The sequence below is a fragment of the Panthera pardus genome, unplaced genomic scaffold, assembly GCF_024362965.1.
Source record: "Panthera pardus isolate Hobbes unplaced genomic scaffold, ASM2436296v1 HiC_scaffold_22, whole genome shotgun sequence".
In the NCBI taxonomy this organism is placed as follows: Eukaryota; Metazoa; Chordata; class Mammalia; order Carnivora; family Felidae; genus Panthera; species Panthera pardus.
The window spans coordinates 42,232,966-42,255,987 of NW_026526788.1; the positions used below are offsets into that span (position 1 = coordinate 42,232,966).

At 51.9% G+C, this 23,022-nt stretch overlaps 1 protein-coding gene across 1 annotated transcript; it reads left to right on the forward strand.

Annotated features, from left to right (window-relative positions):
* Positions 1-450: 450 nt before the first annotated feature.
* CDHR1 (cadherin related family member 1) lies at positions 451-22,815 on the forward strand. Its single transcript, XM_019444780.2, has 17 exons — positions 451-617; positions 1,219-1,314; positions 2,268-2,413; positions 3,385-3,435; positions 4,621-4,710; positions 5,913-5,999; positions 7,218-7,334; positions 8,423-8,566; positions 10,400-10,478; positions 11,815-11,915; positions 14,509-14,712; positions 15,210-15,362; positions 16,881-17,045; positions 17,539-17,606; positions 18,105-18,333; positions 19,458-19,715; positions 20,401-22,815. The coding sequence occupies exons 1-17, from the start codon at positions 563-565 to the stop codon at positions 20,935-20,937; spliced, it is 2,580 nt and encodes an 859-aa protein (XP_019300325.1). The 5' UTR covers positions 451-562; the 3' UTR covers positions 20,938-22,815.
* The last annotated feature ends 207 nt before the right edge of the window (positions 22,816-23,022 follow it).

Here is a 23,022-nt window from a genome sequence, read left to right on the forward strand (position 1 = left end):
TCAGGCTGGGCTGTTCCTTGCCCGCCGCTGTTCTACAGCCTGGAACGCTCAGGTTCAGAGAGTGGCAAACCCCCTCAAAGTCACAGTGCAAGTTCAGGAAAAGGGATAACTCCAACAGAGCCCAGGCCCTCCAGAACTTGGGGACCGCGAGAAGCGCCAGCTTCCAGTGCCGTGCTCAGGGCAAAGACCTGGCCCCTTCCCCAGTACTCCTAGCTACAGAGCTGGGGACCCCTTGGCGCCTGCGCTCCAGACCTGGGCGAGGGGGGCGTGGTAGGAAGAGGAGTTGGCAGTAACCCCTCCCGGCCCGCCGGCGGCTGGAAACCGGTACCCTGAGCTTAGCGCGCACTAATTGGTCTCTTCTGGCGGCGGCGGGAGCGCTCCAGCTGCGCGGGGCCGAGCGGTGTCATCCGCTTAGCGCCCTCGCGCCACCCAGCGCGCCCGCCCCGCGCCCCTCCCGCCGCCGCCCCCACCGTCGTCTCTGCACTCCGCGCGGCCCGGGGAATGCTCCGCGCTCCCGCGCCCGGCCCGGCTGCGGCTCGCGACACTCTCTGCCCGCGGAGACATGAGGCGCGGCCCGCGGGCCGCCCTGGCGCTGGGGCTGCTGCGCCTCTGGCTGGGTGAGTGGGCGCGGGGCCCCGCGCCCGGGGTGGGGGGCGAGGCGTGGGTACTGGCACTGCCCGGGTGGGCGCCGAGACCGAGCTCCGGGCCGCTCACTTCCACAGTGGGACTCGGGCTAGGGGACCCGGTGGGGTGGGATGATCCTTCCAGCTGCCCGGGCTCGGCAGGTCGTCTGGAGAACGCAGACTTGGGGCAAGGACCCCCGCTGCCCTCGGCTTTTTCAGAGCAGGGTGGGAGGTTTGGCGGCTTCTCTGAAGGCTGCTGGGGCAGGGGAAGGTGTCCCAGCTCCCAGTGTGACCTTGGCCAGGGCACCGTTCCTCTCTGGGCGCGGGTTCCCCGTCTGTCCCTTGATGGGTTGAGATTGGCCGCTGCCTGGGTTCTAAGTGCCCGCGATGGTGCGCGTCCCTGACAAGCCAGAGCAAACCCTGGGCGTGAGGGAGGTGGCGGTGGCGCTCTCCGGAGCTCCCGAGCCCCAGTCTGTAGGCGTGCTGCCATTGGGGAAAAGACTACCAGCCTGCCCAGACTGGGACCAGACGGGTGACCACACTGGTGCGAACCCTCCCTTCCGTGTGTCTGTTCTCCTGTCTGTTGTCTTCCTAGCCCAGGCCAATTTTGCCCCGCACTTCTTCGACAACGGGGTGGGCAGCACCAACGGAAACATGGCCCTGTTCAGCCTCCCGGAGGACACCCCTGTAGGTGAGGAGCCCTGGCGCCAGCCCCCTGTTGGTCTCCCGGAGGGTGGCCCGCGTTCCCCTGGACACAAGGACTGAACCCATGATTCCTCTGTGCCTGTGGAGACACCCAGTGCCAGGCTGTGGGCCCTCCTGGGGCACCCTGTTTGTGCTCCGAACTCCCCAGGGCAGTTGCAGGAAAGGAGGTCACGGCTGTCATGGAGACCTAAGCCAGTCCAGTCCTAGAGGCCCGGCTGCAGGCCCAGAGACAGGGCTGCCCCAGACAGCAGGCAGTAGTTGGTAGCGTGATGATAACCCCTGGGGTTGGCCACAGCACTGCCCCTGACTCACTGCGTGACCTTGAGCAAATATACTTACCTCCCCGAGCCTCAGATCTTTAGGCTTTAAAGATGCCTAAGAACATCCAACTTGCTGGGATACTCATGGGAAAGGGGGAAAAGCGAAAAGAGGAGATTCTCCCTTCTCTCTCTCTGTCAGGGCCGAGAACTCTGAGCAAAAGGATAGCAGTGTGAAAGAGGCACCTATTCAGAAATCCCCGAAGAGCTAATCCAGGCGTGGGGGCACAGTGCTGCACAGTCCTGCCTTAATGGCTTCTCCCTTTTCTCCCATTCGCCATACCCAGGGAACCCCAATCTTGGCTGCTGGCCCGGTCATCACTACCAGGCAGAGGCCCTGGAGTTAGGCACAGCAGACCTGAAGCTCCTGTGTCATCTGTATTATAGATTACAACCTGCACAGTGGCTGATACTCACCAACAGTTATAAAGAATTATCATAAAGAGTGGGAAGCAGCCAGCAGGGGTGAGGCCTGCAGCAAATGCTCACTTCAGGGCAGTACCTTTGGCACTGAATTGAATATCCACTTTATAAACAGTTGAATCCTTGGTCCTGAATAGATGCCGCTTTTAGCAAGAGTTGGGTCCCAGATTCTAGTCTCCTCTTCTGTGTCTCTTTCCAGGTTCTCATGTATACACCCTAAACGGGACAGACCCTGAGGGAGACCCCATCTCCTACCACATCAGCTTTGACCCCAGCGCTAGAAGCGTCTTTTCTGTTGACCCCAATTTTGGAAATATCACCTTGGTTGAAGAGCTGGACAGAGAGGTATGGGGAGGTGTGAGAAGTGATGCCTGCCAGGTGTGCAGACAAACCTCTGTGGGCTAGAAGGTTCCCTTGAGCTCATTCCTGGAGCGGTCTTGTAAGCCGCAGAAAACTGACAGCACATCAGGACTGGAAAGAGTGTTTTGGTTTGGTTTTTAGTGTAAACTTTATGCCCAACATGGGCATGACCCTGAAATCAAGAGTCGCATGCACTACTGACTGAACCAGCCCGGAAAGAGTGGTTTAGAGAGTGGGTCTGAGTTGGGTAAAACTCTACCCCTCCACCCCTCTGCATCGTTCTGAACCTACAGGTGCCAGGGCATGGGCTCCCTTTCTCTTTTGAGACCCCTCACCTGGCTGGTGGGCCTAGCTGACCACATAACTGGACCTCCACCGTGGGGTTACTGCCAGCTGCGGTCCAATGGCAGATTCCACCAGCCACAGGCCAGGGTAGAGAACAGAAAGGTTGGTCTCAGAGACTTCTGCAGGGACACAGAGGTGGAGGTATGACAGTGCACCCCTCCCTTGCATCCCTGGGGACCTAGTGACCTCAACATTCTTCCTCACTCAGGTCCCACCATGGACTCAGGAGTGCTTGAGACACTGCAGACCTGGGCTGTAGAATATGGAGAGGTGTAGAAGATAAGGGGAAGAAAGAAAAGAAAATGGAAATATCAGCTCCCTGGAACTTCCAGCACACTAGCATCTGTCCTCAGTCTAGCAGGGGAGCATTCTCTCTTGGTGCCTCAATAATACTGAGGGTTTAGGAGAACCCCTGATGTGCCAAGACCTGAAACAAGGTCTCAAGCATGGCCAGAGGCAGCTTTTGGCCACCCTGCCTTGCACCAGGACTCCCTTGAAATGCCCAGGTCTGCTCTGGTTGGCTCAGTGGGGGCAGGGAGAGCTCCCCCCAGCCTCAGGGTCCCCAGATACATCAGATTCCCATACACTCACTTAATCTCTATGCTTTACAGAGAGAGGATGAGATTGAAGCCATCATCAGCATTTCTGACGGTCTGAATCTGGTAGGTGCCCCCGAGCTGCCCCCCCCACCCCCATCAGCACTAGCACCCTGGGCTTGACCACAGTTCCCCCCTCCAGTCTCCTAAGGGCTCTCTGGCAATCCCAAGCCCACAAGACAGGGCTTCACCGAGTGAGGCCAGTGGGGAGGCTTTCCCATCTGCCTCTTCCAACTAGCTCCTGCCCATTCACCCAGGATTAACACCTGGGTACCCAGACTCTAGCTTCTCACTCACCTCCTTCCCCTCAGCCGTCACTTTTGCCCAGCCCTCACCAGTGCCTGCCAAGATGATCACAGGGGTTTCTCAGCTTCCAGGCTACCTGACCCCAGTCCATGTCTGAATTTCAGCCAGAGCTATCACTGTGAAATGTTAGACCTGGCCACAGCCCCACTCAGGAAGCACCAACAGTAGGCCACTACACTCAGGATGAAATCCAAGCCCCAGTCTCGCATGCAGGGTCTCTCCATCAGGCACTGTCTGCCTCGCCCACCTTCTCTACCACATTCACCCTCCCAACCATCTAGCCATAAATCTGCTTATATTCTCTGAACTCTTTGCCTTTGTATGTGTTGTTCCTTCTTCCTGACATACTTTTCCACCTCTTTCCCTCTCACCTGACAAACTGTTGCAGAGTTTAAATCTCACTCCTGCTGACGTGAAGTGAAGCCTCCCTGCTGTCCCCTACCACAGGCTGAGCTAGATGCCCTCTTTTCAGGGCCTCTGGGGACACCCTCCTATACCATGCACCCACAACCCCACAAAAAGGGGGGGGGCATTTACCTAGGCCGTGGTGTACATGTTGCCTCCAGAGTCACATAATGCATGGGCCCTGCCTACAGTACCTGGCATGCCACTGTTATCACCCTGAACAAGATCACCACCTTTCTTTTTAATATGAATTTTGCCCTGCCATCGCATCCTGCAAAACACACACCATCAGACTGTGTCTTCTCCCTCTGGGATGGAACACAGTGCTTGGGACCACGTGGTTGCTTAATAATATTTGTTACAAGAATGAATAAAAGCAGGAAGGAAGGAGGGGAGGAAGAAGGGGAGGAAGGGAGAGAGGGGGAGGTGAAGGAGAGACAACGGGCAGAGACATACACCTGGGGCATTAGAGGCCACTGTCCCTTTATTGCCCAGAAAGTCTCAACTGCCCCAGTTCCTGTCCCTTTTGTCTCTTCTCAGGTGGCAGAAAAAGTCACCATCCTGGTGACTGATGCCAATGACGAGGCCCCCAGTTTCATCCAGGAGCCCTATGTTGTCCAGGTTCCTGAGGTAAGCAAGGGGCCCCGAGGCAAGGCCAATGCACTCCCACCCCGGATCCGTGGCCTGCCCTTTGGGCTGCCCTGTGACCTGACCAGGGGGACCCGGCCCCCGAGTGAAGAGCACCCATTGCTCCCTACCTTCTGGAGAACGCTTCCTCTACATGTCCCCCCACCTCTGTTGCCATCCCTCCCACATTTATTTTTATCCCAAGGAATGTCCATTAACCATTTTCCATTATAATCATAACGTACATTTATTGTAGGAATGTGAAATATGTAGAAAAGTAGAAAACAAAGTCTCAGAAATCACCCTCAATCCCTCTAGCTTGAGACAACATTGTTAAATTTTGGTGTAGTTCTTCCTAGTCATTTTGTGCTTATTGGATTTATTTGTTTGCTTTATTTACATCGCTGTGACTCTATTAAACATACGCGTTCTGTATACTGTTTCTCACTTAATTTACAACATAAGCCTTTCCTCAGTAATTGTAAAGTGTAGGTAACTATCATTTTAATAGTTTCCATCTAGTGCACATTCCATTGTTTACCAAAGTATTCCTTTATGTTTGGATATTTAAGATGCTTTAAAGTTTTGTTGTCATAAGAAACATCAAATTCTGAACATAAAACGTCCATATAGATAATTAGAATGATTTCCTTAAGAAATGGCCCAAGATTTGAAATGCCTAGGTTGAAAGCAGGAGAACCTGGGAAGTTCTGGCTGCCAGATTGCCTTTCCAGAATGGCATGTATTTACTCTCTCTCCCCTAGGCTGTGGGAGAGGGTTTGTCTCCCCATCCCTCACCAACACTGGGGATTCTCCAATTTTTTTAATGTTTGCTAATTCAGTAGGAGGAAGATATTTCATTTTGGCTCTAAATGATATATATGTGATCCCTGGTAATGCTGAATGTCTCTATTAACCATTTCCCCATTTTGTATTTAAGCCCTTTGTCTGTTTGGAGTCTTAGTTTTGGACGATGTTTGTTTGCTTGTCTTCTCCCCTTCCTTCTTTCCTGCACTCACTTGGACTTTGGCCTGTCTTCTCCATGGGTGCTCTCTGGTTAATCATCACCTTTTCACCTCTTTTTAGCCCTTCATGCCCTAATTGCACCTTTCCATGGCTCCTTTACCCTCACTCCCCTGAGCATTCTGTCACTGCCTCGGGACTGACCCTCCCCCCCCCCCCCCCCCGTCACTGTGACCCCTCAGGACATACCTACTGGGAGCAGTATCATTAAGGTCCATGCGGTAGACAAGGACACAGGTTCTGGAGGGAGTGTCACCTACTTCTTGCAGGTAAGGAGGGGCATACTGGTCATAACCAGAGGCCTGGACTAGAGGGGGACACCTGGATGGCCACCGCCTCTCTCACCAAAGCACTTAGGTCCGGGTCTCCACTATTCCCCAAAGATTGTCAGAGAAGTCACATCAGACTCACAAGGACATGAGAGGGGCCTGAGTGGGAGCCATCTTCCCCTGACCGGCCCACACTGGCTCCCTCTGAGTTCCCCTGCCACCCTGTCCCTGAGGGACCTCCGGGACCCTCAGCTCTCCACCCTCAACCTCTTCCCCAGGAGAGGCACTGGGCACACTGCACCCACACAGGGTGGAAGAACCCTGCCTGGGCCTAGAACTGTGGAAATCTGAGCTGTGACCCCCCCCCGTCCCACCTCTATCCATCACCCCTCCACCCCACCAAAGGCAGAGACCCCTTCCTGAACCTCCTCCTTCTCCCTGGGTTCCACAGGAACCAGCTGTCCTCCACACAGCCGCTCCTTCTGTAACTGTTCCTCTTCTTTCCACATTTAGTCACTTGCTCTCACAATTGTCAAGGCAGTACACCTTGGTGGCTAACAACACGGGTACTTGAGAAATCCCCTGGGCTCCACATGTACTGGAGAGATCTCACTGCCTCCTCATGGGCTCTTCAGCCTGTTATCTAACCCTCCGAGCTCACTTTCCTCATGTGTAGAATTCGAAAGACGAAAGCACATCTTCGTGGATTCTTGTGAGGACTAAATACGTGCACAGCTCTGATAAATAGCCTGTGACACACAGTAACCCTTTTCCAGATTGAGGATCATCTCTTGTCCCCACCCACCTTCAACCCCCACCCCACCCCCACCCCAAGCTTCCTGGAACTGGCCCATTGTCACTTATTTGCTGGGGTTGAAAGATCCTGAAGGCCCTCTCCATCACGGTGGCTTCTGAGCCCCACTTCCTCTAGGTTACAGCACTCTGCTGGCCATTTCTACCTGCTGGAACCTCCAGGCCAGAGCCTAGCTGGAAGCTGAGCAGCAAGAAGTGCTAAGGTGCTGCTGGAAGCATGCTGAGGGGCAGGAGGGGGACCCTAGGGGCCAGAAAGGCTGAGTACCCTGGAGGTTAACCTCAGCCCCAAGGCCAGAGTTCCTGTGACGAAGGCCAATGAAGACACCCTTTCGGTAAAGCAAAACAGGCACTTCTGGGGCGGCCTGGGTCCCTCTCCGAGGACCAGCCTTCCCTTCACTCTTACAGAATATGCACGCCACCAAATTTGCCATGGACCGCCACAGCGGTGTGCTGCGCCTCCGGGCTGGGGCCACCCTGGACTACGAGAAGGCCCAGGCCCATTTTGTCACAGTGGTTGCCAAGGTAACAGGGCGGACTAGGGAGCATCTGGTTTTTCTTCAACCTTTGTCAGAGGAAGCTGCCCTTGGATTGGAAGAGTTGGGTCCTATGAGGGAGTGGGGGAGGTTTGGAGGGCTGAAGGTAGGATGGGGATGGGGTAGGGGTGCGGCTGCTCAAAGCCTCTGTTGAGTGGACCCTGCCCAGACAGGGACATAGTCTCCAGGGAGGCTGGAGTCTTCGGGTTGCAGAGGGCATATTCCCTCCTGGAAGAGGGTGTATGCCCCATCAGGACTGACGAGCCAGGGTCCCCTCTGGAGGACTAGGTGGCCATGGCCTGGACACCCATGCTCCCTCACATCTCCCATGACCTGGCCTCTAGGCACTTCCCTCTCTCTGCCTGGGCTTGCTCACCTCACCTGTTCCTCTTTGTGTGATCAGTGACCCTTCATGAGCCTCGGTTTCCTCATCTGCCCACCCATGAGGCTTAACTGAGTTTCTCATACTTCTAAAGTGCATGGTGTGGGACCTGCAAGTCGGCAGGTGCTCAGCCAAAGTGGCTGCTCTGTCCCCTGAGAGCAGGAAACCCTAGCTGTCCCTCTAGACCCAGCATTTTCTTTTCCAGGAAAGGAAAGGCCCCTGCTGGTCACATATTGGCTACAGGCCATCCCACTGCAGCCTGCACCACCTGCCCAATACTCCACCGAGGGCTGGGCTCACTAGGCACACACCTTCATCATGTAGACTCAGGCACGGGCCCAAATCGTGTCTTAGTAGGTCCTTAGGTGTTGGAGGCTTGGTTCCTAGTGGGAGGGGGAATTTGGCTCTGACCCCCCTCCTCTTCTGCCATTGTCGGACATGATTTCCCTGGAGAAAGAACTCTCTTTTCCAAAGGAACACTTTTGAGTGCCTAGTGCATACCAGGCACTGACTAAAGACCTCCATGCATCATCTGATTTAAATGATCCCCTTATGAGGGGGAATTATCTCCAGGTGATACAGGAGCAAACAGAAATCAGAGAGGGCAGCTGGTCCGGAGGCCAGTAAGAGACAGAAACCAGATTGTACCAGGAGTCCAGAGCCCAACCTCTCTTCACTCTCTGCTTCTTTCCCAGGATGGTGGAGGGAGGCTTCGAGGGGCTGATGTGGTGTTCTCAGCCACCACCACGGTCACAGTCAATGTGGAGGACGTGCAGGACATGGCCCCTGTCTTCGTGGGCACACCCTACTACGGCTATGTGTATGAGGACACCCTTCCGGTGGGTGGCTGTCCCCTCATCCCAGTGTCCCCTCCAGATGCCACTACCCCTGGATCCCCTGTGGCTTGGCCCTGGGTCACCCTCTTCACATGGATGGCTCTGGACTGACTCAAGCTCAGCCCATGAACATGTCCTTTTGCCTGTGGGAGTGTAGGGGGGAAGAAGCAGGGGCAGTGTGTAGAGCACCTGCCAGGAGCCAAAACTGTGCCACACCATTTCTTCACTCATTCAAACTTACTCAAACCCGGCTGCAAAGGTTCAGCCCCTCAAAAAGGCTGAGAAGAGAGGCTGACAGGTGGCCCATGGCTGTGGTTTGGGTGGAGCCTTTTCTACACCTTGTAGGGGCATTGGGGGTTGGGGGGTGAGATTCCTTTGTGCCTCCCCAACTCAAAGCCCATAGCTTCGGGTCCCTCAGACCAGTAGTTCTCCTACAGTTTGATGCCGAGCTCCCACAACCCTTGTCAAATGTCATCCACAGGTGTGGCTTGTCCCGCAAGCCAGGCTCCAAGGCCGGCCTCAGCTTCCTCCCCCTCAGTGCAGTCTTTGTCCCTGGTGTTTGGGCTACTATGCTTGTCTTTGGGTCTCTTAGGAATGGCATTCCCCCTGGGCCTGGCACCTGATGCCCGGCATCCCCTCCACCCCTGAGCCCTCACCAGCCCCCCAGCACCCAGCCCATCTCCCCACTATGCCCTTAGCCCTCTGCCTGAAATGTGCCTGCAGACCCAATACACCCCGCCTTTCTCAGGTCAGCCCAGGCGCTGCTTTCCCTGACATCTTTGGTCGAGATGGGAGCTCCCCTTCTCTGGGGGATGCACACCCCTCCTTGGGGTACCTGCATGTATTTACATGCCCCCTCAGCTCAGCCAGACCATGAGCTACCTGTAGGCAGAGACCAGGTTGGGGCCAAACCCCATACAACCGCAGCTCAAGGACTCTGGAACTGAATTGCAGTCTGAATTTTTCCTCCCCAGGCTCTGAGTATTCTAGGATCTATGAGACAATGCAGATGCTCACTGAGGACCCCTCACGCACTGGGCCCAAGCTAGGATACCGCTGCTCCCGAAGCTGGCAGCCGAGTAGTAGAGATGAGCACAGAGTGGAGGGAGAAATGCCGGGCTCCTCTAGGGGGGCGCCGAAGACAGGCCAGGGGGAGGCCAGCTGTCCTGCTGGAATCTAAGGACGGACAGAGTTGCTCAGGGAGAGCAGGCGGCATGTGGCAGTCAGGAAGCAGCCATGAGTGTGGACAGGCCAAGGAGAAGTGCCTGAGGAGAAGGCTTAGAAGGGGGCGGCTGGCTGAGATGGAACAGGCTTGCTGGCTGTGGCATCGCTGCCCAAATCTGTCAAATGGCACCCCAGCCAGGGCCACAGGAGAGCATCCTGGTTTCTGGGGGCTTTGCATTGGACCCCTCTGTGCCCGGCTCCTCTCTCACCTGTCTCTGACCTCTCCCCACCATGTACCTCTGCAGGCAAAAAGTGAAGGAGGCAGGGAGGGTGAGGCTCGAAGGTAGGACAGTAGAAACCAGACTTGAGTGTGGCATGTAGGAAAGAAAGGGTATGAGGAGGAGGCCCACTCAGGAGGCCTGAGTATCCCTGGGCAGCCGTGTGCTACCCTATGTTGAGGGGAGAAACAGGGCTTGGGCTGTCTCTCCCTCCAGCCTGGGCAGGTCAGTGGGTGCTATGATCTCTCTGCAGAGCAGGTGTGGGGCCACACAGAGGCCTGGCCCTTTTCTTGGGTGGCATTGGGGCCTCCTCTCTTATGGGGGCAAGTATCTGGGGAGGGGGGAGCCCTATCATCACCCAGCGACCTCAGGCAGCTGCTTCTGTTCCCTCAAGGGCTCGGAGGTACTGATGGTGGTTGCCATGGATGGAGATCGGGGCAAACCCAACCAAATTCTTTACAGCCTCTTGAATGGTGAGTCTGGGGAAGCTTTGGGGACAGGCCCATCACTGGGCTGTGGCTTCTACTCCCTGGGTGACCAGAGTGAGCTTTCCAGACCTCTCTGGTCCCTGTTTCCTCATCTATAGAACCAGAAGTTCAAGATGCATGAGACGGGCTGGGTCCATCTAGGAGGTGATGAGTCTCCTTGGGCATGTGCTCCAGACCCTGCCTTATCACTCTGTCCAGCAACAAGGAGAAACATGGGGTTGGATTGGGGGACTGAGAGCAACACTGTGAGGTACCAACTCATGTCCCTTCATCCTAAGCACATGCTGATTAACAAGAGGGAGTGGCAACATTTCTTACACTTTTAAGTTACTGTGTTTTTTATTGTCATACTTTAAAACTTCTGGCCTAGAGCATATAGTTGAATTAAAAGAATTAAATGCAATGATGATATGGTATTTCCTACTAACTAGCTCTGTATATGGATGAGCAGATTGAGGCTCAGAGAAGCTAAAGGGCCATCCCACATTCCCACTGGACTTGAACCTAAGTCTTCTGGCTCCAAGTCTGTGCTCTTTGCACAACTGAGCAGCAACGGAGCAGGTCAAGCCGGCCCAGGTGGGCTCTATAGCCCCTGGTAGCTGGTCCCTGCAGCACCAGGCCCCTTGGTGGGATCATCATGCCTGGTGCCTGATTGCAGACATGCATATGTCTCTCTGTTCTCACTCAGACACCATTGCCTTCCCAACCCTTTCCCTTAGGATATGCCTGGTGCACACACTCCCTCCAGCATGCCTGAACATGCCACCATCATACACAGTCTCCTTTCCCCAGGCACGTGGACCCTTGACTGCCTTCTGTCCCCTCCCCTCCACTTCTGCAGCCTTTACACAATTACCAAGCACCCCCCACCCCCACCCCCATCTCTTCTCTTCTCTCCCTCTTCTGCTCTTTATCCTGTAGCCTCTGGCCTCTTTCTTCCATCCCTCCCTTTCTCTCCTCTCTCTCCCCTTCCTTATTTCCCTTACTCTGTATCCGTTTCTCCCTTTCTCTTTCTATCACATACACACACATGTGCATACACACAGCACAGAAGAGAAGGAAAGTTCTATGGAACCTGAAACCAGACTCAGAAGTGAGTTTAAGTCCCAGATCTACACTCGCTGTGTAATCTTAGACAAGTTACTTAGCCCTTCTGAGATTCAGTTTCCTCATTGGCAAAATACAGATGATAGAATTACGTCCTATAGAGACTTCAGTGAGGTAATGCCCGAGGAGCACAGGGCCGGCTGCCTGGCATGGCTCCCCTGCGCCTTCCCTGGCCATGTGTGGAACTGCAGGACACATCTTTCCTCCTTGACAGGGAGTGACGGAGCCTTTGAAATTAATGAGACGTCTGGAGTGATCTCCGTCATGCAGAGTCCTGCCCAGCTCAGGAGGGAGGTGTATGAGCTGCATGTACAGGTACCCTCCCTCTAGCTTGGCCTTTCCTCCTGCCCTCCGGCCATGGTGATGCGAACCAGTATCCCCACCACCAGCCCACCCTCCACCCAGGGAGGGAGCTAGATGTTGCTCCAAAGAGCACCACATCACATAGCCTGCGTGAAGGCTGCAGCGGACACACACAAAGTCTCTGGAAAGGGGAGACATGAATTCACAAGGAAGTAGGACTGAAGCAGCAATGCCTTGAGTATGGGTAAGACCCAGCAGGTGGACACTGGAGGAGGGCATCGCTGGTGGGAATGGGGGCAGAGTGCAGGCACTGTGGACTAGGAAGCCCTGTGAGATGAGGCTGAAGGTGATGTGCACATGATGTACTGGGGAAGCAGCAAGGAGTCATGGGACAGCAGCAAAGTGTTTAGACCACATGTAGACAGAGAAAATGGTTGGATCCCAGGCTGGGACTGGAGGAGCAAAGGCACCAGATACGAAATATAGGTTTCTCCCCAGAACAGAGCCAGCTTTGTGGGCATGTGGCCTGTGCAGTTACACAGGGACCACCGTTAGAAGAGTCCCATGCTGGGTGTAAGGCTCTCCTCTTGCTGTCTTGAAATTCTTAATAATTTTTTAACAAGGGGCCCCATATTTTCATTTTTCACTTCACGTTATGTAGCTGGTCCTGCCCAAGAGCAGTAAAGAGCCATTGAAGGGTTTTGAGCAGGATCAGAGAAAAGCTCACTCTGGCTTCTTTAGACCAGGATGATTCTCAGATTTAGAGAGTTTGGCAAACAAAGATTTCCAGGACCTAGTCCTGGCAATGGGAAATTGGTGTGTCCTGGAGAAATGCAAGACTCTGCATGTTGTGAGCCCCCAGGTGATTCTGGTACAGTCCCAGGAGAGGGTTTGAGAACACTGCTCCCAACTTGAGTTTGGAGGGAACTGGGTGAGAGGCAGGGAGGCAGAGCCATTCGTCAAGGTGATAAATGGGGGGACCTGTGCATATGAGGGGAGGTGGAGTGGCATAAGGAGACAAACTGCAAAATATGGAGGAGGCAGACTCCACAGAATGTGACTGTAAGGAAAAGGAGTGACTGTAGTGACTGTCAGGAAAGGAGAAGGATGAGGGATCTGGGGTGGTACCGTGCTATCAGGGGTGCAGGAAAGGAGGCAAGTTGGGTCGGACAGACATGGGGCATTCTGCTGTCTCTGGGATGCTCAGATTGAAACACACAAACTTGTGTATACAGGTGTGGAACCTGGGGAGACAGTGTCTGCATATAGGTAGCTGTGGAAGAATGGGTTTGGGGAATGGAATCACCTAGGGGGAATTGGGGAATGGATGGCTGTGGGGACAGAGGAATCACTGGCCAAGAACATAGCTGTGGGAGCATCAGAGGCTGAGTGAGGCAGGAGCAGGTGAAAGAAACCTAGGAGAGATCAGAGAGGTGGAGGGGAGCCTGCAGAAAGCAGAGTCCCATTAGCAGAGGGCTAGAACACTCAGGAAGGCAAAAGAAAGTGACAGTGCTACACGCAGCATGGAAATTAGTGTGAAGTGTCTCAGTTGGGGATGGGCTGAGAGCTGAGTGGGAATTAGGAAATGGAGACAGCAGGTGTAGGCTTCTGAGAAGGGAGTCATGGTAGCAGCTGGGGTGTGATGAGTGGTGTCCGGGGAGCATAGTGAGACCAGAGCATGCTTCTAGAACAAGGGAAGGGAGGTTCTTGATTGTCTCTGTCACATGGAGTGGTTCACACAGAGCCTGAGGATTCTCAACCCTGGCTTTGCAGCCTGTATTAGTTATCTGTTGCTACATCTCCAAACCTCCCCTCTTTGCAGCCTCCACCTCTGGCCAAATGGACACCAGGACAGAATGTGGCAGAACTGGGGTTTGAACCCAGATCTGTCTGGCTATAAAGAAGGGCCACTATGGTGAGATGGAGAGACTGCTGATTAAGAAATCAGACACACCTGAGTTCTTCCTAGTCCAGTTCTGCCACTCACTAGTGTGTGGCCCCAGGTGACTGCTTCACCCCTCTGTGCCTCATCTGCGAAATAGGATTAGTAACAGCACTATATTGTTGCCTATGGCTGTTGTAACATTACCACAAGCTTAGTGTCTTAAAACAACACACATTCATATCTCACAATTGCTGTGGGTCAGGATTCCAGGCTCGGCGTAGTTGGGTCCTCAGATTCAAGGTCTCTCGTTGTAGCTGCCATCAAACTGTCAGCTGGGATTGGATTCTCATCTGAAGGCTTGACTGGGGTAGGATTGTCTTCCAGGCTTACATGGTTATTGGCAGGATGGAGTTCCTAGTAGGCTGTTGGCTAGAGGTGACGATTAGCTCCTTGAAACATGAGCCTCTACAACATAGCTGCTTGTTTAATCAGAGCCAGCAAGGGAGAGAGTCTTCTAGAAAACAGAAGTTACAGTCTTTGTGGTCTAATCACCAAGTATATCTCATCACCTTTGCCATGTGATATCAGAAGCAAGTTGCTAGGGCAGGCCATACTTAATGAGAGGGAATTACACAAAGGCATGAATACCTCAAGCTGCGAATCCATGGGGCCATTTGGAGTTGCCTGCCACACAGCAATAGCCACCTGTCCCTACCCCAGGTGACTGAGGTCAGCTCTGCAGGGATCCCAGCTGCCCAGGCCATGGTCCCAGTCACCATCAGGATCGTGGACCTCAACAACCATCCGCCTACGTTCTATGGAGAGAGTGGACCCCAGAACAGATTTGAGCTGTCTATGTATGAACACCCACCTCAAGGAGAGATCCTGCGGGGCCTTAAGATCACTGTCAATGACTCAGACCAGGTGTGTGGTCCTGCCCTCCACCCTGTCTTCCAAGAAGCCAAAGCTGAGAGAGTGCACCAGTCTTCACCGCTTATGTCCCAGGGGCCTTGCAGGTGTTAAAATGAATGAAATGATGGTGTAACCAAGAAAGAGATGTGGGAGAGTAGCTAACCAAAGACCTTTAGGTTAGCCTAAAGACATTTATAATCAATTAAAAAGTAAAACCAGTCAAATAAAAGCCCCTCTATATCTGATCTTGTAGAAAGGCATTTGTGAATGCATCCTGTCACCTCCTATGCCCAGCAGAGGGCCAGGCTGTCAGTGTTTGGGACCTTGCTTAGTTCTCATAGTCTGCTAAATCCTTCTGATCCTTAATGGCCTGACCTATAGAAAGAAATAATAATACTCACCTCCCAGGGCTAAGGGCATATGAAGGTTTCTTGCTTAACATGACTATCTAATGAGTTTCTATTCTCATTCATCTTCCCTGTTTCCTCTCTCCAAACACTATTGCCCAGGGAGCCAATGCCAAATTCAACCTGCGGCTGGTGGGACCTGGGGGCATCTTCCGAGTGGTCCCACTGACAGTCCTGAATGAAGCCCAAGTCACTATCATTGTGGAGAACTCAGCTGCCATTGACTATGAAAAGTTCAAAGTGCTAACCTTCAAGGTAGGTGATACTTTGTACTGTCCTGAATGGGGGGGCAGGGGGTGGTCCTAGGAGCTCATAGCAGCTCCTGGATTCATTCCTGAGGGGTCCCTGTCACCCCCTGCCCTTCCTGGCCCTCCAGTTTCCCTCAGCCCCTCTGCCCTTCTTGCTGACTGAGGGAGCAGGAGTGTGGGAGAAGAAGGTGCAAGACACTGCTCCCACTGCTCACACAGACTCACCGCGTTCCTGGTTCTAAATTACGACTGTCCAAAGGAATGCAAAGGTGTTCAATGTGTCCTGTTCATAGATTGAGAGAGAAAAACTATTTGATTATCAAGATAAACATATTCCTCATATGCATTTAACATCTGTCACCAACTCTGATAAACATTTTAGCAGAAGATGAAAAAAAGACTCCTTTGTATCTGTGATTATTTAAAATGATACACATATATAACTAATGCATATTATATATAACTATATAAATAATATATACTAATAAAAATGAAAAACAGATACCTCTTTGATATCTAAACTGTTATAATTACTTATAATTATACACACATAACTCTATAGCCAACATCATGCTTTATGTTCTAAAACCAGTGTGTGAAGTCAGAAACAAAACATGGATGCCTGCTACCACCACCATTATTTAGTACTATTCCTGGAGTAATATTATTCCTGAATAAAGAAAGGAAATAAAAGGTATGAGTATTAGAAAGGAAGGGACAAAATTATCATTATTTGTATGTGGTGTTATTGTTTGCTTAAACAAATCTAAGAAATGTTTGAAAAACAGAAAACATCAAAGCTGCTAATGTGATTGATTACAAACTTAATACACAAAATTGAAGAGTGTTCCTACATATGAATAATAGCAAAGAGAATAATGGAATAAAAGTTTCTCCTTTATAATAACAACTAAAAGGTAAAATTCCTAGGAATTAGGCAAACAGGAAATACACAGCACCTAAATGATAATGAACACAAGAATTAAACAAAGGGATATAAAGAAGGCAAGATATGTAAAGGTGCACCCTGTTTAAAAAATGCAAATTCTCATCAAGTGAATAAAGAATCCAATGTCGTTCCAACTAAGTCTTACCTGGAATTTCCTTTCAGGTGACGAGAAGGTTTGATATAATTACATGGGTTTTTATCTGGAGGAATACATTTCTAAGAATAATCAGGAAAACAGAAAGAAAGAATATGAAGCAGGAACTTCCCTAACAAATATTAAATTATATTATAAAACAAAGTAATTTTTGAACTTGAAACTAAAAAGGAATATGCAAATCAATGGGACAAAAGAAATTGGCCCAAATACAACTATAAGAACTTCAAGAAAGCAGGCTTTTCAAGACAGTGGTCCTTAGAGGCGCCCCTACAGGTGATGTCAGGCGTCGCAGGCTGGCGGCTGAGAGTGAGGCAGGGCCAGGCAGGTGGGTGCAGGACCAGAGCTGAGACAGGAAGTGGGAAGGCTTTCTGCCCACTGACTGCCACCCAGACAGGTCCTTGTTTTCCTTCCTTTCCCAGCTCCTGGCCATTGAAGTGAACACTCCGGAGAAATTCAGCTCTACAGCAGATGTTGTGATCCAGCTCCTGGACACCAACGACAATGTCCCCAAGTTTACCTCCCACTACTACATTGCCAGGATCCCTGAGAATGCCCCAGGGGGCTCCAACGTGGTGGCTGTCACAGTGGGTTGGGGACTGGCCCAGGGATTGGGTCTGGGGTGGGGAGTCCCCACTGAAGGGGGCCTGATGAAATCAGACAAACCTGGGTTCCAGTTTGAATCGCAAAGCCCAAACTCATTAACTGTGTCCTTGGACAAGCTACCTGAACTCTCTGAGGCTCAGTTTCCACTCCTGTACAATGGGGACAACAATACCCAGGATTATAAGGAGGACATAGGCATAAACCCCCAGCTCAGGGCACAGGATTCATCTCCTTCTCTATCCTCATTTACAAAGAAGGGATACATGTCTTCCATATCTAAACCTTTTGTTTCCTTCAATAGTTGATTTCCTGGGCAGATAACTAGGGCTCCAGAGCAGACCTCCAGATCAGTTTCTCCCCAGCTGGATAAACCCCAGTTCCCTTGTGTTGCCATTGAAAGCAACCCTCAGGCATATGAGCTGCCAATATGCCCTGACAAAGAGCAGGTGCCACTTGGAGCTCTCTCTCTTCCAGGCTGTAGATCCAGACACAGGTCCGTGGGGTGAAGTCAAATACTCCATTTATGGGTCCGGGGCAGACCCGTAAGTACATCCAGAATGCTGAACAGGGCCTCGGGCAAGGGATTTGGGAGGCAGGGGGGCAGAGGGGATCTGTGTGGAAGGCAGGAAAGGACAGGACCTGGGTTGGAGAAATGAGCAGGAGGGCCATGGGTGAAGGGAAGCAGTGGAGAGCCTGGGGCAGAAGTTCTGAGATCTGAGAGAAAAAGGGTCATCATGATGGCCTGGAGCTAGGGAGGGCAGGCCCTGGGAGGAGAGGGAAGGGCTGTGAGTCGGGTTAAGTTCAGGGTTAATAGGTGGATGAGTAGATGGGTGGGTCAGCACCCTCAGTCAGAAGGCAAGGTGGAGGAGAGGAGCAGGTGGGCCACCTTGCAGAAGCTGCGTAGTACATCGAAGGCAGCTCATTCCTGCAGTCCACTCTGTGTGTGTGTGTGTGTGTGTGTGTGTGTGTGTGTGTGTGTGTGTGTGTGTGTGTTTGTGTGTGCTTATGCACACCCACGCCGAACTCCCTATGCCCTATAGCTTCCTGATCCACCCATCCACCGGGATCATCTACACCCAGCCCTGGGCCAGCCTGGATGCTGAGGCCACTGCCAGGTACAACTTTTATGTGAAGGCAGAGGACATGGAGGGCAAATACAGTCTGGCCGAGGTGTTTGTCACTCTGCTGGATGTCAATGACCACTACCCTCAGTTTGGAAAGAGTTTCCAGGAGAAGACCATGGTGCTGGGGACCCCAGTGAAAATTGAGGTGAGCTTTGAAGGCAACTAAGCTTCCCTAAAAGCCTTGTTCTAGCTGTTGCAAGAGACACTGTAGTGTAAGAATTTATTTTAATTTATTTAATTTAAATAAACTTTAGGGGCACCTGGGTAGCTCAGTTGGTTAAGTGTCCGACTTTGACTCAGGTCATGATCTCATGGTTCATGAGTTCAAGCTCTGCATTGGGCTCTGCACTGACAGCTGAGAGTCTGGAACCTGCTTCGGATTCTGTGTCTCCCTCTGTCTCTGCCCCTCCCTTGCTCTCTCTCTCTCTCTCTCTCTCTCTGTCTCAAGAGTAAAGTTTAAAAAGTAAAATAAACTTTATTGGCTTCCCCCTGTGAGCAGAGGATATTAAGGTACCTTATATATCCCCATCCCCACCTCAATCCAGAAATAACCTCTAAGAAAAAAGATATTATTGCCACTTTACAAAAGAAATAATTGAGGCTCAGGCAGGTTTTTTTTTAAGTTTATTTATTTATTTTGAAAGAGAGAGAGCATGTGAGCATGATCAGGGGAGAGGCAGAGAGAGAGAGAGAGAGAGAGAGAGAGAGAATCCCAAGCAGGCTCCATACTGTCAGCTCAGAGCCAGACACAGGGCTTGCACTCATATACAGTGAGATCATGACCTGAGCCAAAATCCATAGTCAGGCACTTAACTTACTGAGCCACCCAGGTGCCCCAAGGCTCAGGCAGCTTAACTGTTTGGCTTGCCTTTGTTCACACAGCTGGTCAGCCTGCTTTCAAAGCAGTGCTATGCTGCACTGTCTTCCCAGTATGGAAAAAACTTGAATTCTGAAACCCAACATACTTGACTTTGAGCTTCCCCTCCTTTGATGTATCCATCCTTAGACAGGTCACCTATCATTCAAGCTTTTGTTTTTTAACAATACCTACTGCCCAGGCTTGATCTGAGAGTGGAATGTACTAATGCATGTAGAGGGCCCGGCACAGACCCTGGGTCATTCAGTATTTCCCCCAACTCCAGTCCACTCACAGTAGGGTTAGGACCATTTCCCGTCAACCCAGCAAGCCAAATAAGACACACTGGGTTAACCATGGCACACAAGTATCATTCTCGAGTCCCAACTCTGTCTGTCCCTCCTCACATGCAGGCCACGGACCAGGATGCAGACGAGCCCAACAACTTGGTGGACTATTCCATCACCCACGCGGAGCCAACCAACGTGTTCGACATTGACACGCACACAGGGGAGATCCGTCTCAAGAACTCCATCCGTTCCCTTGATGCCCTGCACAACATTACACCTGGTGGGGACTTCACGTGGTCCCTAGAGGTGCAGGCCAAGGACCGTGGCTCCCCATCCTTCAGCACGACGGCCTTACTCAAGATTGACATCACAGACACAGAGGTGAGTACCAAGTCTGGGTCAGAAGAGGGTCAGAAGACCAGCTCAGGCCTTGCTGAAGCATGGTTAGAGGAAGAAGGGACCATCTGCAGCCTTCCTCCAAAACGCACTCAACGCTAGCAAAGGCTGCCTGTGCCATCAGGCACATAAGCTTTGGAATCAAGTTGAAAGCCTAGTTTCAACACTTATTAACAGTGTGACTTTGGGCTTTGCCAAGCCTCCACTTCCTTTCCTACAAAATGGGAAGAGTGATGGTTCCTTCACATAGGGGTTAAAAGGCATAAGTAAAATCATTATGTGTGGTTCTCAGCTCAGTATCTGGCGGAAAGTCATCATTAAGGGGTTCCTGATATATTTGGGCAGATGAAGCCCTCCATAACTAAAGGTAAGCCATACCCTAATCTCTCAAGTAGAGAGTCCAGCTAATGTAGGAGTTTTAAATCTGAAAGAGGTTGTTTGCATTATGCTCTCTCTCTGTGCATTTTTCTGGAGGGCTGTATGCATCGCATTTTCTCTGGGTGCATTTTTTCTGGAATGAAACCCATGGTGTTCATCAGATTCTCAAGAGATGCTTGACCCCAGAAACTTTACACACCATCAGGCTTAAGGGAGCTCATGACCCTTGCTCTGTCCTCCAGGGACCAGGAAGGAACAGCAGAATGCAGTTAGGGGGGCTTCTCTCTTCCAGATGCTGTCCCGGAGCCCCATGGCCGCCTTCCTGATGCAGACCAAAGACAACCCCATGAAGGCTGTGGGTGTCCTGGCTGGCATCATGGCCATCATTGTGGCCATAACCGTTCTCATCTCCACCGCCACCTTCTGGCGCAATAAGAAGTCTAACAAGGTCCTGCCAGTGCGGCGCGTGCTCCGTAAGCGGCCCAGCCCAGCACCCCGTGCCGTCCGCATCGAATGGCTCAAGTTCAGAAGGACCAAGGCTGCTGCCAAGTTTGTGCTCAAAGAGGATCCTCCCAATGAGAACTGCAACAACAACAGCCTAGGAAACACACTGCCCCCCAAAGCCCCAGCTCCCCCTCCACCACCCACAATGGCGCCCAACATGGGCACAGCCCACTGGACTGTGCCTACAGTCTCCGGCTCACTCACCCCTCAGCAACCCCAACGGTCACCAAAACCCAAGGTGGGAAGCCCCATCCAATCAGCTCTGGTCTCTGAGCTCAGGCAAAAGTTTGAGAAGAAGAGTGTGGGTAATAAGGCTTACTTCTAGCATGTGTCTTGTGGGCCCTAATTTCCCAACCCCAACTATCCCACTACTTGGGCCATGCTCCCCACTATCTGCTCCCTAGGGTCACCTGTATTTTGTACAATGATGTAAGCCCCATATCCACGGCTCTGGACATGCTTTGGACAAGGGATTTCTCTGTTTATGGGATGCAACTGGCAAATACTTCCTCATCACCCAGATTGTTGGCACAGCTGTGATGATCCCCATTCCACAGAGACTGGGAATAGACAAAGAGCCAACTCTAAGGTGTCTACTACTCACCAACCTCAGACCTCACAGTCCCTCAGGTCCTCCTGGGGCATTAGCATCCTCAGTTGAGGAAGAGGGCCCTGGCCACATGTGACAAGGCCAACCAGAATCTGGATCCTGAAGCCTCCAGCTAAGAACAGGAGCAGGAAAAGGAGGTTCAGTTCTGGCTAAGGTTGTGATCAGTTGACCCTTGCAGGCTGTAGGAGAGCAAATGCCTCAGGGCAGAGTGGTGATGCACTGAAAACTGATGCAGACTGTGGGGCTATTCCTCAAAGTCATTGGAAAGATGTAGGAAGGTGTCTGAGTAAAGACCGTGGGCCCCTGCTATACATGTGTGGGACCAGAGACACAAAGGTATGGGATGGCCCCAGCCAGAGCTGTCCCAGGCAGGCCCAGAAATGTCCAAGCTAGCACCACGGTGGTAGTCCTAGAGGCATCTGGAAGAGCCTCAAGACCCCTCCTCAAGGTGCTGCCCCTGCCCCCCACCACCCAGGAGCCCTTGAAGAGACAGTGCAGAGCTGAGATCTGGAGAGACTTTTGTTTTTATCCAGCTCTTTTGCTCATGTGGTATAACCTTGGGAAAGCTGTTTAAATTCCCTGATCACTTCCTTCCTCATTTGTAAAATGAAGAAATTAAGTCCTGGCTGACTCACTCACAAGTCCAAGATGAGGACTGAAATAAATATGTGGTGACAAGGGCTTTAACCAAGTGCAAAGCAGCACAAATGCAGAGTATTTTTCTGCAGGCCAGTTCTCTGGGCTGCAGCTCCTCCAGAAAGTATTAGGAGCCCTTCACGCCATTCTGCCAAGCACCCCCAGGAGGTCCTGTGCAGGGTTTGAGTACAGCCCCTGACCTGTGGCAGCCAGAGCTGGATGATGTCATTGCCCTTGACTCAGGCTCCTCCCGTCCAGTTATGCCCCACCACACCCCATGCAGCCCTGGCCAGCCAGTCAGAAAGGACCAAAGCCGGGCGGTACATCCATTTTGCCAAAATGACAAAAATGAGCTTCCACGACAGGAGCAGTGCTGGAGGCCACACAGCTGGTTAGTAGCAGAGACCTGGTCTGAGGGCTCCTGACTCCTTGACATTTTCCTTTGGCCGGGCACACCTCGTCAACTTGTGACAACCTTCCCCAGGAGAGAAGACATGCAAGCCTCTATGTTTAATGCAGAGAAGTTCCGCCCAACTTTAAGGAAAGCTGCTCTATGAGGAATCTAGACGTGTGCAGGGAGAGGGAAGTAGAGCGATTCTTTGCATCTTGCTCCCCTCACTAACAACCGCTCTAGAGTATCGTCAGTGATTTTATTTAAACAGACTATATGCACATGTGGTTTTCTTGATTTCTGAGTCTGTGTTTTGAGGTGTTACTCAGTTACGCTGGTGTGTAAGCTCCTTGCTGGGCTTTCTGCAGTCCCCAACCCAGAGTGTATTAAGAGGTGATTTCTAACAAGCTGGGAGCCCAGAATGAACCAACAAGCATTTTGCAGCCTATATTTCAGGAGAGGGCTGTGCTGGCTTATGTTTTCTCTCCACAGGGAATATACCATCTTTACATTTTGCATGCAATCAACCTCTTTTGTAAATGGTGAATAAAGTCTGTTAAGCAAGGGCCCAGCTGACCTCCTGTTCCCTGCTTACATGGACATTAGCTGACTCATAAAGACCAGTCTCCCTGGCAGCCAAGCTCGGCCTGCCTCCTGGCTCCTTCAGTGGGTGAATCCATCCAGCCTCTAACCCCCAGATCTGACTCTCTGGGGGGCTGCAAAAGTTTGTCCAAATGGCCATGCATATACCTCTAGTGGTAATACATTTACAG

Excerpts from the sequence above, each read along its gene's own strand:
- CDHR1 (XM_019444780.2), top strand. The coding sequence starts at position 563 with ATGAGGCGCGGCCCGCGGGCCGCCCTGGCGCTGGGGCTGCTGCGCCTC. Across the intron at positions 4,711-5,912 it reads ATGTTGTCCAGGTTCCTGAG|GACATACCTACTGGGAGCAG; the intron begins GTAAGCAAGGGG and ends GTGACCCCTCAG. Across the intron at positions 10,479-11,814 it reads TCTTTACAGCCTCTTGAATG|GGAGTGACGGAGCCTTTGAA; the intron begins GTGAGTCTGGGG and ends CCTCCTTGACAG.